The sequence below is a fragment of the Otolemur garnettii genome, unplaced genomic scaffold (genome assembly GCF_000181295.1).
Source record: "Otolemur garnettii isolate 467f Iridium unplaced genomic scaffold, OtoGar3 scaffold00027, whole genome shotgun sequence".
Lineage (NCBI taxonomy): Eukaryota > Metazoa > Chordata > Mammalia > Primates > Galagidae > Otolemur > Otolemur garnettii.
This window is the reverse complement of record NW_003852422.1, coordinates 16,144,721-16,162,423: the sequence shown is the minus strand read 5'-3', so window position 1 is coordinate 16,162,423 and position 17,703 is coordinate 16,144,721. Positions and strand designations below refer to the sequence as shown.

The following is a 17,703-nucleotide window of genomic DNA, read 5'->3' as shown; positions in this document are numbered from 1 at the left end:
CTGGGTAGAGTGCCATGGCATCATCATAACTCACAGCAACTTCAAATTCCTGGGCTCAGGTGATCCTCTTGCCTCAGACTTCTAAGTAGCTGAGACTATAGGTGCCTGTTACAATGCCTGGCTAGTTTTTTTTTTTTTTACTAGTAGAGATGTGGTCTCCTTTTGCTCATGCTGGTCTCAAGCAAACTCCTGTGCTCAAGCAATCCGCCTGCCTTGGCTTCCCAGAGTGCTAGGATTATAGGTGTGAGCTACCATGGCACCTGGCCCTTTATGCCCAAATAACCTTTCCTTTCCCTGTTCCTCCCCCCCTTCCCCTCTTCCCTTTCTACTCCCTTTCCTCTCCTTCTTTCTCTTCTTCCTCCTTTACCTGAGTCCAGGTCTCCTCTGCGTATCTCAGCTTCTCCACATAACTGGCCCCTTTCATTGTCCCTAAGATTCCCAGATGTGGATTTTACATCTGGCAAATGTAATGATAATCTAGCTTGTGTTGAGCAGTGATATGCTTGAGCTTTATTCTCCATTTTGTGACTTTGTGAAATGCATTCCTGTGCTGTTTATATTTGGACCCGATAAAAATGCCCCTGAGAAAACACATCACCAACGTACAGAGTCTTTGTTAATAGAGGTATTACTATATTGTATGATTATCTTAACATAAAGTGTTCGGTTACCTGGTAACTTTAATGTTAGACTACTAATACGTAGTGATTTTTGTTGTTGTTGTTCTTAGTTGTAATACCATAAAGATGTTTTCTAAAAATGAAGTCCAGTTGGCATGATTTGATGGTTTTATTTCAATTTAGATTTTGGTATCTTTGATTCCCTGGTGTCTCTGCCACTAAGCCATGAGACTTCAAAATTCTTATCTCATGCCTATAACACACAAACGTTTTATGGACTGGGATCTAGCCTGGTAGAAAACTTTTGGCCTGGAAATCAAGAAACCGGAGTTTCTTGTCTGAGTTCTGCCAGGGACTGATTACGTGGTAGTTTGTGTATTCTCTCTGTCATTTCTCTGTCCATAACACTGGTGCTTTGCCTGCCCCAGCTTTCCTTGGGATTACAGCTAAGACAGGATAGGTAATCAGAGGAGCCCTAGACCCACACTAAGTCGATGCAGAGTAATACTCAGCTCTCATCATGTTTTGAGCTATTATTAGCGAATTTATAATAATAGAAAGCAGCTCTGTAGCATTTTCCAAGTGCTGTTTTTGTGAGAAATGACGCCAGACATTTCTCCAATGTTTAGTTTATTTTTCTGATAGAATGAAAGTAAAGTTAGGTTGGAATGAATAGAGGAAGTGAGGCTTCTGCAATTTTAGCCATTCCTGGTATCTTTTCCTTAGTTAAAACAGAAGCTCCACATGGGGGCCGAGAGTAATCCACTCACTTGGAAAACACTGTCCTTCTTTTCTGTTCTTTTGCTCCATTCACAGAGTTGTTTAAATTTGGTGCTGTGACTTGGAGATTTCAAATTTTTACTAGAAGCTTTTAAGTATAAATTTTTCCTGCTTGGACTTGAGACCATATGAGCTGTAAACAAACAAAAAAACCTGTTACGAAGTTCAGTTCCTGCTTTATGGTTTTTTAGATGAGAAATAAAATTGTTAACCTTAATTTTTTCCCCCTACTGTTTCAAATAATGGTCCGTCCTCATGGTTAGGGGTTAGTAGCCCTGTGGCCTCGCCATGTTTTTCTTTCCCTTTGGCTCTGTGGTGGATCATTTCAGTTTGTTTTGCTGTTAGAGGTTACTCCAACGGGGCAGCACGGCTCCGATGTCTCACTTTGTTTTTCCTCCATGCACGGGGCCTCGTTCTTTGTCTTCCCAGATACTGACAGGGCACCCCTCGTTCCTGGTTAAGTTGGTAATTATTTTTCTGAATTTTCTGACTACCCAATACATGGGATACCCATCTGGACAAAGGAATTATTACAGGATTGTATATTGTAAACACTTAAAAAAATTCAGAAAATAAAGAAACTCGATTGGTACCCAGCATGCAAAGGACCTCAGGTATATTAAATATTTCTTAATAGACTGGCTTTTCACAGCATGTTTAAGATCTGTAAGAGCCGTTCGAATTCTTCTCTTTGCCTGCCTTACGTCCACTCTGCCTTGGCCTCTCGGGACCCCCAAACCTTTCTTTTACCTGTAGGTAGGTGTTTAATGACCTGTTCTTTTCATAAGTTCTTATTAAGTGCATTGCTTTCCTTCCTCATGTTAGGGAGGTTTTTTTCCCTTGTGCTTTGGACTGAGTCATAGCCATTTCCGCCTGCCACCAAAAAAAAGTTCCATTTTTAGTTTATACTAAAACTTCCCGTTTACTCGCTGTAGATTAAACCTTCTTCTTACTCTACGTGCCTACAAGGGATTAGTTACGTTCTCTTTATTTCTTAAAGAAATAAAGCTTTTCTCTTTCTTTCTGAGCTTCGTTGGTCTTTTGCCCTTTAAATGCCACCTTTCTGCCTTTCATGAGAAAATCTTCTGTTTATGGCCTGGTGGGAACTTCATTGCGGTTTCATTAGTAAACCATCTACTTTTGTTCTCTGTAGTCTTCCCCTTTCGTTGGAGTCATGGGCTTCTAGGGTTGGGAAGGACTATAAATGATCTGTTCAATTCTTCTCATTTTACAAGTATCTGACAGAGAGGGCATTGACCTGTTCCAGACAACACAGTGTAACCCAGAGCAATTGCAGTATGCTTGGGTGTCTCTGTTGCCTGAAATAACAGTTAAGTAGGTTGGGTGGTCCAGTGGAGGTGTTATAAATGTTGGTGAGAGTCCTTGTGTGAAAAGATGAAAACGGTAGAAAGGTGTCTTAGTCTTAAAGTTGTTCATGTAGGATTAGATCTGTCTATGGCCGTACTGCCCTGAATCCACCCGATCTCGTCTGGTTTGTAGGATTAGATTTGTGCAAGGGATAAGGTAGTTGTTAAATTATTAGAAGTTCAAAAGTAAGGTTAGCTAGAGAGGCAGTTTGGTTTTTAGAGATGCTGATTTTTCAGAAGTTTATAATTGTAATTTCTTTAATACAAGTGTTACTTAAATTGATATTTCAGAAGAAGAAACACCTAGGTGGTTGACCTTCTTTACCCTATGGACTGTGATTACCTCCAGCTACATTGACCACATCACTGAGCACCAGGAAACAGTGGGCCATGGCTTTGGACCCAGTATTCATTGGTTCCTCTCTGTGCTTCTGTTGATGGCGTATAGGTTTAGACACCACAGATTTCTTGTATTGGAAATGCCATTTGGGTGTTGAGGATGGGGAACCTCAGGGCACTGGTGTCAGAATTCAGCATGTGGAAGTCTTCTCCAGAGCCAGAAGTCATGGGGTCTTGCCATGTCCCCTGTTCTTGGTAGGACCTGCACGATCCATCCATTTCTTTGTAGTTTGGAATCTGGTCATCCATTCCTAGAAACTTTCAAGAGGCTCAAAAAATAGACCATTTGAGTTTTATTTTTCTTCTTCATGATCTTTCCTCTTAAACATATAAAAATAAGTTGGTTTGTTATAAATAGAAAAAAAAAAGTCCAAAATACACTTCTAAAGGGCCACTAGAACCCCAGAAGGGCTATGAAAATATTTTCCATTTTATCCGGTGTTTGCACGGTTGCACATGTGTAGTGGTCTTGTGCTAATGACTGCGTGTTTATTCTTCTGACAGATGTGTGCATTGCAATGTTGTATACTCTGATGTGGCTGCGCTGAAGTCTCACATTCAAGGTTCCCACTGTGAAGTCTTCTACAAGTGTTCTATTTGTCCAATGGCGTTTAAGTCTGCCCCAAGTACACATTCCCATGCCTACACACAGCATCCTGGCATCAAGATAGGAGAACCAAAGTAAGTCATCCCGACATTTTACTCCACTACTTTATTAGTAATTTAGAGGAGGTAGTAGTTCTATTGAATAAAATTTAATAAGATTTAAGAAATTACACAACTTGCCAATTTTGATCTCTGTGAAGTACAGCTCACAGCACTTAGCTCACCCAAACCTTTCTATTCTTTCTAGGTGAAGTCTTTGTTCAAAGGTATTACCTGTTATTTCTTCTCTTGTCATCAGTTTTTGTTTAGCAAGCAGATATTTTATCTATTTTGTTCATAAGATGATTTTGACAGATAAGTTCTAGGAAAAAGTGTTAAACTCAGACAAACTGTATCATCATTCAGTTTTTTCATAGGATCCATTTCTACTTAAAAAGTAATATTTGTAAGACTTTAGGCACTGGTTACTGAACTTCATAGCCAGTATAAGTCCTTGATTAGTCAAAGTGAATTTTATTTTTACCATAACGTGCTCTAATTTTGATCCATTTTTGCTTTGTGGAGTCTTAATAATGAAAAGTGTTTGTCAGTGCACACTTAGGGGCAGCTTAGGTTACCAGGAGGGTCAGATTCCACCACTGACCACCAACTGGCTCATCCCATTACACTTTCTCGCCTGTGCTCTCTCCCCTGTAAAGGGAGGGTAATGTTTAGTGGAGGTGAGGTGAGATGGCATGGCGGATTTGTGGCACACTGTCCCTGTGTCGGGAGCATGGGGGCTCTGTGAGCACAGTTTGTCCCTGCACATGTTCAGCTCTCATTGTGTGCGTGCACCGGAGAGGATGGTCCAGCTTGTGCTCATTCTCTTCCTGGATCACTGATGGCAGCGGAGAGTTTGATAATTACGCAAAGCCAAACTTGGTGACCAAATGTCTTGGCTTGTTTCTGCTGGTAGCTCTATAATCAAGAAATTATTGGGACGATCTACAGATGTGCCATATTTTACACACACACACACACACACACACACACCTCACTGTAACATTTAGTTTTGGAGAAATGTGATGGAAGACTAGAATGACGCAGGCACGGTGGCTCACGCCTGTAATCCTAGGTCTCTGGGAGGCCATGGCGAGCTGATTTCTTGAGCTCAGGAGTTGGAGACCAGCCTGAGCAAGAGGGAGACCCTGTCTCTAAAAATAGAAGAACTGAGGCAAGAGGATCTCTTGAGCCAAGAGTTTGAGGTTGCTGTGAACTATGACGCTATGGCACTTTCTACCCCAGGAGACGGACACTCTCCCTGCCTAAAAAAAGAAAAAAAGGGACTGGAAATGATTATGTACTACCCAACAGTCAAATTTTATTTTACTCTGATCTTTGTAGATTAATCTTCAACATGAAACACAGCCCAAATTCAAGGGCTCTGTACGCAGCTGGGTGTCTTGACTTGGAAAATGGGGGTTAGTGGATTTTAGTGTCTTCATTTTCTTGACAGTTCAGACTTCTGGGCACTGATGCAGCCTCCCCTCTCCAGTGAATGTAGTTTTTATATAGTTCTTTATTGGAATAAAAGAAACTTAATTGTGTGAATTCTGGAATAGTAGTTGTTACCTGGGAATATAAGGCAGCAAATTATTAAACAGTATTCCTCACATTTGAGTAATGTGTAGAAAACATCATTCTAATATTTTCTTTAGATTTTTAAAAAAATTTTTTGGTTCTTCAATAAGTATAAGCCTAAAAATAGATACTGTATTTTGAACTATAAAACTAAAACAGATTTACAGATGAAATGGCAAACAAAAGGTGATTTAAGGTAACAGTGTTGATTCATTCAGCAGGAGGGTGGGTGGCTGGCTGCATGGCCCTAGCTATTGCAACAGTAACTGTTGTGTTGGATCTGCTGGGCCCATCAGTCCTGAACTGTAGGCAATACCTTTTCCAGTACAGGCTACTGTAAAAGCTGTCATCTTGTGCCTCTTTGGCCTACATTTGGCCGCCAAATTTCATTTTTCCATTAAATCCATCTCGATCCTATTTACATTAGTCCAAAATTAGTAAGTAGTTCCCACTGCAAAGGACCTTCAGGCTCTAAAATCTCCCAGAAGTATTTGGGTAACAGGTGGTTATGCACATGATCCCAAATTATGCAAATATTTGCATTAATTTTTAACGACCAACATTAAAATAATCTCCTGCCCATTTTCATTAGAGAACATATGGATGTTTCAAAATACACATATAAAGTCCTACAGTTCCAGCACCCTAGTTCCAAAAGCACAACACACGATTTTTATTTAATGAACACTCCGGTGGTGTTTACTGTGTGCCCGGTAATTGTTGGACATGCTTTGTTTCTCGTTTTTCAGTGCGTGGGCAGCATATTTCCTTGCTGTTTAAAAGGAAATTGTGAACACCCTTTGATACTTTATGGATAATTCAAGATCATTTTGAATGTCCGTTACTGTTTTTTATGTTGATAAGGTTTGTGTCTGTTTTTATTTTAACAGCAATTTCTTTTGCTTTGCCTTCTTTGCATTTGCAGTTTCTAAATGTGTTTAAGTGGAGAAATTAGAGCTCTAAAATTAAACATTGTGTAAAAGACATTTTTGGTACAAGTTCCTAAGAAGTAAAACATGCAGAATCAGAATAGCACCACAGTGGAGGACCATGGAGGCAGAGAAAGCTGAATTTGAACCGTGAACACACAAGCAGATTATCAGATATCCCCAAGTCTTGTGTCCCATTTGTGAGATGGTCATAGTGTAATCCACCTTACTGGGCTGTGGGGACTAGTTTCCTGATACGGAGGGTAATGCCTTGTGTCTAGTTGGGGCTAGTTGGTGATAATGCAGGAGGATTATGGCAGCGACCTTGGAGCTTAGAATCCTTTATTTACTTGCACACCCGTTTCAGGTGTGGCACACTGTGCTGGTGAGTTTTGGTTGCTGTAAGTTTGACCTGTGTGAGTCATCCGTATATTGTTTGGGCTTCCTATTCCTGCTTCTTCCCTCTGCACCCTCTCTTGCCTCCTCTTCTCCTTCGCCTCCGCCCTTGGTTATAATGTAGTTATCTCAATACTCACCCAATCTTGCATTCAGCATTCAGTCCAGATGTTTCGGTTTGACTCCACTGCACCGTCCCCGGCTTCTCTCCCACCCCTGGGAATCCAGCCACATCGGGGTTCTCTCTGTGCCCTTGTGCAGAGTGGGCCCGCCCTGCCTCCACCGTCTGTCTCCCTGGAGTTTTCCCTTTGTCTTTGGAGCGTCTGCTCCGCCCTCATGTTCTATCCCTGAAAACCACACACATCTGTGAGGTTCATGGTGCCTTTAGTTGGGCTTTTTGTAAAAAACAAAAAGATTGTCACCAGTTTTTAATAGTTTCTGTTTTACAAAATGTCAGAAGAACGTACAGAGAACTCTTGTGTCCCCTTCAGATTCCTCAGCCGTACCGTCCAGTTCATAGATTTTATTCATATTTCTGCTGCTGTTGAGATGATGGCTTTTTCCTTTCTGGTTCAAGATCCTTTCTGTCTAAGAAGTATCAGCCCATGTAATATGAAAAATAGAGACCTTTATTGAAGAAGCTAGAAGATACAAGAAACATTGCATCAATATATAGGACAGTTAGACCTCAGCCCCTTCAAACTAGGCGCCTTGGGACCTTCTCCCAGTCTCTTCTTCTGTTCAGAACATTCTGCAAAATCCTTTCTCATTGATGGTCAGAAATTTTGTCCCTTTCGAAGGTGATTTTAGTTTTAGTTTTGGGATAAGCCAGAAATCACAGGGCACCAAGTCTGTGGTATAGGGTTGGATGATTTCATGTTTTGCCAAAACCTCCCTGCAGGAGATGTGATGTGTGGGTGGGTTTCTTGTCGTGATGAAACTGCCAATCCCCAGTTGCCCATAGCTGTGGCTGTTTTTGGTCACGTGGCGTCTCTGAGTGAGGAAGGATGTGGAGGTAGTGCTTCTTGTTAAAGATTTGGCCTGGAGAGGAATGTACTCGTGACAGACAACACCTTCCCAGTCAAAAAACACTCTAAACATGGTCTTGATCTTTAAGACAGTCTTACTTTATTGCCCCCTTGCCAGTGCTGTGGCATCATAGTTCTAACTCTTGGGCTCAAGCTATTTTCTTGCCTCAGCCTCCCACGTAACTGGGACTACAGGCGTCTGCCGCAACACCTGGCTGTTTTTAGAGATGAGGTCTCGCTCTAACTCAGGCTGGTCTTGAACTCATGAGCTCAGGTGATTGCTCACTTTGGCCTCCCAAAGTGCTGGGATTATAGGTGTGAGCCACCACGCTTGACCTCCATGGTCTTGATCTTGTTGTGACTTTGCCAAGCCTTCTTTGAGTGTGGAGACCCAGGAGACTTGCATTGTGACAACTGGGCCTTCGTTTCTGGGTCCGGCCGTAGACCCATGATTCATCTCCATTTTTGACCTTCTTGGGGAAATCTGGTTCATCAGTAGCGGTTTGTTAGCAAATGTCCCACAATGTTCTGTCTGTTCCTGTAGTAGAAGCCACGGAACGCATTTTTAACACAATATGTTTCATCCCAAGATCCTGAGTCAGAATCTTGGGCCCAGTAGTTTTGGGAGTCCCCAGGTCAGCATCTAGATCTCTTACTGTTAGCGGCTGGTCTTGGGGGATTGCAGCCCTTAGACACCAACATTCTCAGGCGTTCTGCTTGTTGCAGGCCTTCCAAAATGTGGATCACTTTCAACAGATTCTCGACTGTCTTTGAAGTGTTTGTGCCACACTTTCATTTGCACTGCGTTGTCCCTGAAGGCTTCAGAGTTATCTGAAGAGGAGTGTTCAAGCTTAACACAAAATTTGAAGCAGATAGGCTGGGTGAGGTGGCTCATGCCTGTAATCGTAGCAATCTTAGAGGCCAGGGCAGGTGGATTGGTTGAGCTCAGGAGTTTAAGACCAGCCTGAGCAAGAGTGAGACCCCCATCTCCACTAAAAATAGAACTAGCCGAGCATCATGGAGGGACCTATAGCCCCAGCTACTCAGGAGACTGAGGCAAGCCCAGCAGTTTGAGGTTGTTGTGAGCTATGATGCCACAGCACTCTAGCCAGAGCAACAGAGTGAGACTGTCTTACAAAAGAAAAGAACAAATTGAAGTCGGTTTGTTGCTTGGCCCTGTAACTCTGAAAGCCTTCAGGGACAACACAGGCATTGCAGTGCAAATTCATTCATTCATCCCCCCGTCATTTGGGATGTGATGGCCACACATCAGGTGATGAGCATACCTGCACGCTCAGTGGTGTCTTGTGCCCCACTGAGAACTGCAGCAAAGGAAGGCATCATTGCTCACACATACGCATCCCAGTCCACTCTCCTCGGCTGCCGGGTTACATCGATGTCGCACAAACCATTCTCATTATATGTGGGTCATTAAGAAAGTTTTAAGACATGCAAATGGAAATAAACAAAGCCCTCCCAGCAACACCGATAAGTCCAACAAGTTGAAACCCACACATGTGAATCTGAAAGGACACTATCAACTCTGTTCTTGGAAGTGAAATAATGGACCGTAACACAGTCTTATCTCAAAGCTTTCCAAGTGACCCACAGATTAACAGTGGCTGGATACTCTCCAGATAGTCCTCGTACATTTTGGATTTAATTGTTCACCTCATCATTGTCCTCCTGTCTAGAACAGTTTGTTCCTCAGCTGCCCCTGCCCTTTCATGTCTTCAGCCATCCAGAAAAGAATACAGGCTTCCCACTCTGAGGATAGCGCATGTCAGCCTGCTGCTGCTTTCTCAGGGCTGGACAGGGGCACCCCAGTGGGATGCTTCAGGGTTGATGCCGTGCTCTCCTTGGTAGCTCACATTGGGAGCTCAGACAGCGCCCACCTGCCTTCTCAGTGGTGATGGCACCCTTTGCCACCAAGTCAAATTGGTGTCTCTTAGGCTTTTTTGCAGTGAAGTCAGTGTCTTCCCCTTTATATTCGTTAGTAGTTTGTGGGGGAGATACCCCAATATTACACTCACAGCCTGTGCTGCAGCTTCCTCAGAAAGATGCGTGCGTGAATGGATTATCTCTTGTTTTATACTTTCTCTGTTACTAAGTGTAAGGCAGTGTATCAAAGCAAACAGAATCCTTCGCCCAAAGGAATGGAACATGAAGAAAATGAGTCATGCCATTTTTCATGAAATGATTATTTCTCAAAATAGGAGAATTGGGTCCTGAGGAAATTCTTAGCCTAGTTAGTAAATACTGGTTCTTTTCTTGAAGCTATTCTTCTTTTAAGTTGTTATATACTAATTACAGAAAACCCAGGAAATTCAGAGAAGCAAAACAATAAAAAGAACACATGTACCATCATCCTGCAGAGACGGGGACCGGCAGATGGCCTCTGTTTCTTTCCAATACCCTTTAAAAATTGTGATCGTATCTTATTATCTGTTGTTTTAAGTTTCATGAAAATTTTTCTGTGTCATTGGTGTATGTCTCTGACATCATTAAAAACCCCTTTTATGTCGTTCTATTTAACCGCTCGTATTACTGAGTGTTAGCGCTGGTCACAACATTAAGCTATTTCAAACAGCGGGGAAGTGGACATCTTTGCCACGCCTGTTAGGTAGTGTACAAACAGGGGACTGCATTGTCAAGTCCTGCAAAACCGTGTCTCCTCTTCAGAAACATTGTCTCCCCGGAATCGGGGGTGTTTGTGCCCTAAGGGAAAGTAACTAACATGTCTGAGAACTTACAGAAATGCTCCACTCCAGTTACATTTGTAAATCTTGTGTAGAAAAAGACAAAATGTGCTGGGTACTGTGGGTCACACCTATTATTCTAGCACTCTGTAGAGCCCATTTCTACAAAAACATAGAAAAGCTAGTCAGATGCGGTCTGACTAGGGTCTTGCAGTCCCAGCTACTCAGAAGGTGGAGGCAGGTGGATCGCCTGAGCCCAGGAATTTGAGATTGCGGTGAGCCAGGATGATGCCATGGCACTCTAGCCAGGCAGATAGAGTGAGACTCTACCTCCAAGCAAAAAAAAAAAAAACCAAAAACTAAATGTATGCCTTTTAGGTAGACAATCACACAGTGAGATTTGAAGCTATGTGAGAAGTAGTCACAAGACTCTGAGAAGAAAGGGAAGGGCTTTCGGGAGACATTCTTTTCTTTAACTTTGTTATAGATACATTAGGTGAAACCTCAGTTTTCATCTTAACCTTCACATTCAGCCATTTTTCTCTGATCTTTTCCTAAGCTGCTCCCTGGAATTCTTTGTGCCTACCCTCAAAGTTCTTCAAAGGATATATGGATTCCCATAGGGCCACCCCCGAGGACCGGGATGACCTAGAGCAGTTACTGTAAAAGGGTGACCTACTGCAGTCAGAGCTGTTAACAAGTGACCGGGCAGATCCATCAGAGGTGACGGCTGGCAGCAGAGGAGGCTTAGTCTTTACCCCCTGCAGACATCAGCATCTCCTGCCCAGGCTCCAGTGGGGACTATAGATGGATAGGAGAGATTATGTTTAGAAGACTTAGGTCTGCTGAATTAATTTGAAGAGGTTTGGTGATAGCATATTAGGTGCACAAATAGTTTGTAGTGAACAAGTGAGTATTTTAAACCATTTAAAGCACAAGAAACATTCAAGTGTTAAAACAACAGTTGTATGGATTTTCTTGTTTCTTTATTTCACTGTATAATTGTTTACTGGCACAGGGCTTCTTGCAGTAACAATAAGTAATGTTGACATTTCAGTATAAGACTGCTACTAATTCTAAAAGAAAACTTGGGAGTTGTGTAGGCCTACTTAGTTCCTTAATCAAAGTCAAATTCTTCTTCAAGGTTGTGTTCCACCCTCAAGCTGTATTGCCTTGTCTGATCTTAAAAAAAATCTCTCAAAGAAAAGGGATGTTTTCGTTCGTGTTAAAGCAACATGAAGACTTTGTACAAACATATACCAGTGACTTGTGAGCAGTGAAATGGTCATCAATTTAGACTTTAAAGTACATAACAGCCAGATGCGTCTTTACTCCAGTGTTAAGAGTGTTCTACAATTGAGCGATGCCACTTGTCTTCCAAGTTTGTTTCACAGCTAAACTTTGTGTTCTTTTTATTTGTGTGTTCTCATTGTGCTTCTGCCCCGAGTTCTGTAGCTATAAAGTAGCAGTGCCTTTGACTTGAGAGATGAGGCTGACTGACGTTATCTCGCTGCACTTCTTCTATTTTAGAGTAATATATAAGTGTTCCGTGTGCGACACTGTGTTCACCCTGCAAACCTTGCTGTATCGCCACTTTGACCAACACATTGAAAACCAGAAGGTGTCTGTTTTCAAGTGTCCAGACTGTTCTCTTTTATATGCACAGAAGCAACTTATGATGGACCATATCAAGGTGTGTGTGCATCTATCCTCTCCTTTACATGAATTGCAGATACGTTCACTGGTCATAAATCAAGGCTGAGCTGCAGACGACTATAAAGCATGCCTCGCTGTTGAAGGAAGGGACGGATGCTGGTTGTGGTCAGTGGGCAGCTCACACGTTACCACTGTGTGTTCGCTTGACTGTGGGATGCTTTTTGTTCAGGAGTTCTGATCTGCTTACCATAAAAAATTAGTGGAAAGGAACCAATACATGCCCTGATTTTAAAAGCATGCTAGAATACTAGAGTTCATATTACACATAAGTGAAAATGATGACTGTGAAGTTTACTTTTCTGAGAACTCTGTGTTGTATGGGATTTAGAAATAGAGGTTGCGATGAGTTACATTAATTTACATTAATACAAACATTGGTATATTAAGAAAAATGAAGACTTTCCCCTCAAAATTTTTTAAAGAGCGAAGTTTGCATTATAATTGATACCCCCGGATCTTTTAGTCTGTTAATTTTTTTCCCCTAAAGATTTCATGTATATTGATGAATAAATATCTAGAATACAGGATGGCACCTGGTGGGTATTCAGTTAATGCAGTGAATAAATGTATGTCCAGTTTGGACTGTTTACCCTCTAACCCCCTAAAGGGGCACAGAAGTCTATTTATAGTCTTTTAAGCTTACTAAGGCCAGTGCTTAGTTCTAGCTTCTTAACTGTCCACTGTGATAGGTTAAACAGTTTTATTCCTTGCGTGATTAGGAGATAATATCCATTGGCTTTCAGGATTAAAATGATTTACTTTTTAAATAGAGAAACAAGAGACCCAATATTACCGTGCAACAATCTCTTCACTTTGCTCTTTTAAAAATACACATTATATTCAAAAAAGTAGTTTAAAGAGCAAATAAAGTCTCTGAATTATTCTAGTCTCATGTCAGTTAAATGATTGTATTAGTAATCCTAAAATTTTCTGCCTTAAATATACTTGAGTTCCTATAGGGCAATTGCCTATTGTAAATGAACTTAAGGAGTAGAATCTGCAAGATGTTAAGTTCATTAAGTTTTAGGCAAGTTCATTAGTTTTAGGCAAGGTAAAGATAGTAGTGGTTGTGGTCTTACTAGAGTAGATAAAATACATGGGAGATATGTTTCATCATTTTCACTTGAAGTACAGTAAAATACTCTAGAGATATTTTTAGTCTTTTTTTTGGAGACAGAGTTTTACTGTGTCGCCCTTGGTAGAGTACTGTGGTATCACAGCTCACAGCAACCTCCAACTCTTGGGCTTAAGTGATTCTCTTGCCTCAGCCTCCCAAGTAGCTGGGACTACAGGCGCCTGCCACAACACCCGGCTATTTTTAGAGATGGGGGTCTCGCTCTGGCTCAGGCTGGTCTTCAACCTGTGAGCTTAGGCAATCCACCCACCTTGGCCTCCCAAGTGCTGGGATTACAGGCGTGGGATTACACTGTGCCCTGTCTGATACTTTTAGTCTTTTAACTAAAATTACAAAATTATCTTGACAATAAATACTTATGTAATGAGTCATCAGGAAAAACTAAAAACTGGTAATAAAAACCTAGGGATTGGAATTAGACCAAAAATATTTTAACATACTAGATATATGGACCAAAAAAAAGAAAAATGAATAGTTGCTTTTTTAGAGGCTTTTATTAAGGTCTTTGCTCTCTGGAACTCATCTTCATGTCTGCAAGGGGGGAGTCAGCGAATTTGTAGTTAGAGTCTTCCTGGTGTCAAAAGCGAATTTGGAGGAATACAAGGTTCTAAGAAATAGAACGGAAGAGGAGGGTAAAACCCTGTGCCTGCAAGGAGAGAAGAATTGTTTTAATTCATGTAAACTTTTACAAGACTGCGTGGTATGGAAACAGTGGCAGTAACCACTTGTATTCTGGTTTCAAGCATCTTGCATGCGTTTTAAAATACTAGCCTGCATTTATGTGTTTGGGGATTTAGATTGATTTAAGTTTTAGGAGCACCCTATTTTTGTTTCTATTTTCAAGGTTCTTCCTTTAAATTTTGTTATTTATTCACATTGCTTAGCCCCTGTGCTGCATGGTTTTTTTATGGGGGAAGGAATTACAAGAAGCGGTACAAGAACAGCGTTTCTCTATATACATGTTCATTTGAAAGTGGATCCTTCTTTGCCCAGTTTAATCCATTTGTGTTGTTTCTTTGTTCTGCCAAAATATATCAAAAATACATATTTGTTTACTTTGTAGGAGCCTGCCCCCAGATTCTACATTAGCATTTACATTTAAAGTACACTTTCAAGTTACACACATTCATTTAATTTAAAGGAGCTAAGGAAAAACCAACTCTTCCTTCGTTTTTTAATGAATTTCTTTCTCTTTTTTGAATAGAGACAGAGTTTCACTATTTTTCCCAGGCCTGTCTCAAACTCTTGGCCTCAAGCGATCCTTCCAAAGTGCTGGGATTATAGGCGTGAGCCACTATGCCCTGCTGGAAAAAACCAATTTTAAAAGAATTCAGTTGTTGTTGTTGTTGTTGTTTTTTACTTAAAAATGATTATTTGTGTTTAATAGTCTTGTTTTTATTCACCATGTTTAAATGTAATGAGTGAATTTGAAATTCTCTTTTTAGCACACATTCCATGTCTTTTTTTGTTAAGGAACTTTTTTGCTTTTTTGTAAATTCTGTAGTTCTTTAAGGTTATCTTACAGAAGAATACTTAATACTGCAGTCTCTCTTCAACTTGTTAGTGAAAATGCATTTGCCTTGAAGGTTTTAGAGGGTCATAGATTTTGCTTTATTTGGATTTTAAGTGGTTAAAAATGTATAAAAACTTAGTTTCTCTTTTGAAAAAGGCCATTCAACAGGAAAGCCTTCTGCCTTGCCTACTGGAAAAGAAGGAAATGCCTGGTTTTTGGCTATCAAGAAATCATGTCTTGCTCCGGATTTTTTCTTTGCAAAGGGACAGGTTTAGACATTCACCTCACTCCCCTTTCATGGGTCAGTTTCATGTTGTCTATCTGGGTAGATCTTGTAACCTCTGCTAATGAGCAAAATCATTAACAGCTCCGCCCCCCCACTTCTTTTTTTTCCCTCTGGGGAAAGACAGGATGGAAGAAGGTTGGCTAATTCTTGGTACTGCTTCGTTAGAGACCTGACCTTGAGGAAGGACGGAGAACTGCTGCAGGAGTGGCTCCTTACTGAGCACACAGGAGGGGTTGAACTGGAGCTGAGATCTCAGCAGTGTGGATTCTGTTCTGGGCATGGGAAAGCCTCTTAGGAGTTTTGTCATGTTATATTTTTCTATAGGTTCAGGAATTTAGATGCTAACTAAAAGCCTGAATATGAGTAAGAAGAGAAGACTGTATTCAAAGATAAATTATATATTGAGGCACTGATTTCCTTCCCTCCCTCCTTCCTTCCTTCCTTTCTGTCTTCCTCCCTCCCTCCCTCTCTCTCTCCCCTCTCCTCCTCTCCCTTCCCTTTTCTCTCCCCTATCTTCTCCTTTCCCCTCCCCTCTCCTTTTCTCTTTGCCCTTCCCTTTTCTTTTCTCTTTCTTTTGACTCCATGCTTGCTTTTAGAACATAAAACAAAAACCAAAGTGAGGTGGTCTTACAATCAAATTGTTGCAATTTACTACCCTTCCCAAATCTCAAGTCCTGTGACTGTAAGTTGAAGGTGGCTACTGTGGCTATGTCAATGATAATAAACAGCTAAACAATTGTAAAAATGCTTTTTAAAAATCTGGTGTGCATAGTTCTCAAGCCTGGGTGCGCTCAGTAGAAGGGATGAGTTGGAATAGGATGTGGGGAGATGAAAATTACCCCAGTACCCCAGCAAAACCCAAACTGTCGCAAGGATTCCAAGAACATGAAAGGAAGGAGGAAGGTTTGCTATTCATGTATTGGTTAGATGTTTGTTCAGGTTCATTCATTCTAGTTGAATACCTAACAATATATTAGCCTATTTAAACGTTTCTGGGCTGATGGGAAATTAAAGTGTTCCTCAGAAACGGTCCATTGTAGGGAGGTCTCTCTCTGGGACATGACAGGAGGGCACAGTAGGAGGATTAATTTGGATTAAAATGAAAGAATTTTAATTTGAAGGTCTTTCTTTAAAGAATTTTAAAATGACACAACTATATAAGCTTTTAAAAATTATTGGGAACTAGAAATATGTAACTTTTAGCAGTCATAAAAGTTTACGCTCCTTCGTATCTTTTTAATGTATACTTAGCTTGGGGTTTTATATATTAAACGTTTTTAGGTGAATATAAAATCCTATTGAAATGTCTATAGTCACTTAAGATAGTCTACATGTGCTTTCTTTTAGTGGTGTGATTTGTGATAGATTTTTTTTTCTTTTTATAATGTAGTCTATGCATGGAACATTGAAAAGTATTGAAGGGCCTCCAAACTTGGGTATAAACTTGCCTTTGAGCATTAAGCCTGCAACTCAGAATTCAGCAAATCAGAACAAAGAGGACACCAAATCCATGAATGGGAAAGAGAAATTGGAAAAGAAATCTCCATCTCCTGTGAAAAAATCAGTGGAATCCAAGAAAGTGGCCAGTCCTGGGTGGACGTGTTGGGAGTGTGACCGCCTGTTCACGCAGAGAGATGTGTACATATCCCACGTGAGGAAGGAGCACGGGAAGGTCAGTAGCTCCGCGAGAGCCTGAGTAAGGGCCTGACCGGCAGGCTGCCGGGACTCGGGCTCTGCATGGCTTTCAGTAATCGGTAGCATGACCTCAAAAACCACTCTGTCTCTGCGCCTCAGTTTTCTTTATCTGTAAAATGAGCCATTTCCGAATCTTTTCAGTCTTATTCTGTGATTTTGCTAATAAATGCCTTCACTTGCACACTCCCAAGGCTAGGAGTGGTCATCACATTTGTGTTAATAACTGGGTAGACTAAAAACAATATTAAGCCAAAGTTAATGGCGTTTGAATTTGCTTCTTGGCCTTCTGACAAATAAGGAAGAAAGGAGGAGAGAAAGAGTGGATGTGTTGAAAACTGTGCTAGTACCTTTTGTATGACTCAGTGTGATTCTTGAGTTTGGTAATGGGAAGAGGAACTTTATTTTTTACCTGACAGGAGAAACGCTAACTCGTGATCATTGAAAATCAAAGTCTCAAAATGTATATATTCTTTGTCTTTTTAAAATAGTAAGTGCACATCTCCAACTGTTAAGGAATTTTTAAAAGACCCCATTATTGGACCTAATAAAATTAGCAAAATTATTTTTAAATACCGTGTAATACTGTATTAGATACAATATTAGGTTGTGTTTACATTTCATGGTTGTCTCCAAGTTGGTATGTTATGTTGGGGTCCAGAAAAGTCCATGTAGTGCTAGTGCATTTGGTGGTTGTCCTCCCTCTGTTTTATTTCATTTTTCAGTGTACTATTGATTTGTTGGAAAAACTGGGTTGTTTGTCCTACAGATTATCCCCCTTACTATCAGATTTAGGTAATTGCTGCTTTTTGATTTTGTCTAACTTACTCCTCTTTATCCCATAATTCCTGGAATTTTGATTAGATTCAAGTTGAATTTTTTTTTTTTTTTTTTAGCTAAGAATATGTCAAGGTGCT

At 40.8% G+C, this 17,703-nt stretch overlaps 1 protein-coding gene across 17 annotated transcripts in view; it reads left to right on the top strand.

The window, feature by feature from the left end:
- ZNF532 (zinc finger protein 532) overlaps positions 1-17,703 on the top strand; it is a 120,284-nt gene that overhangs the window by 71,258 nt on the left and 31,323 nt on the right. For 11 of the 17 annotated variants that reach the window (XM_003788427.2, XM_003788428.3, XM_012804314.2 and 8 more), the window contains 3 exons: positions 3,671-3,847; positions 11,975-12,137; positions 16,485-16,766. The exons of 1 other annotated variant lie outside the window; for it this stretch is intronic. In XM_003788427.2, the coding sequence (XP_003788475.1) occupies positions 3,671-3,847; positions 11,975-12,137; positions 16,485-16,766 (622 nt within the window). The remainder of the gene's footprint in view (positions 1-3,670; positions 3,848-11,974; positions 12,138-16,484; positions 16,767-17,703) is intronic. 5 more of the 17 variants (XM_023512394.1, XM_023512395.1, XM_023512393.1 and 2 more) reach the window with 2 other exon arrangements.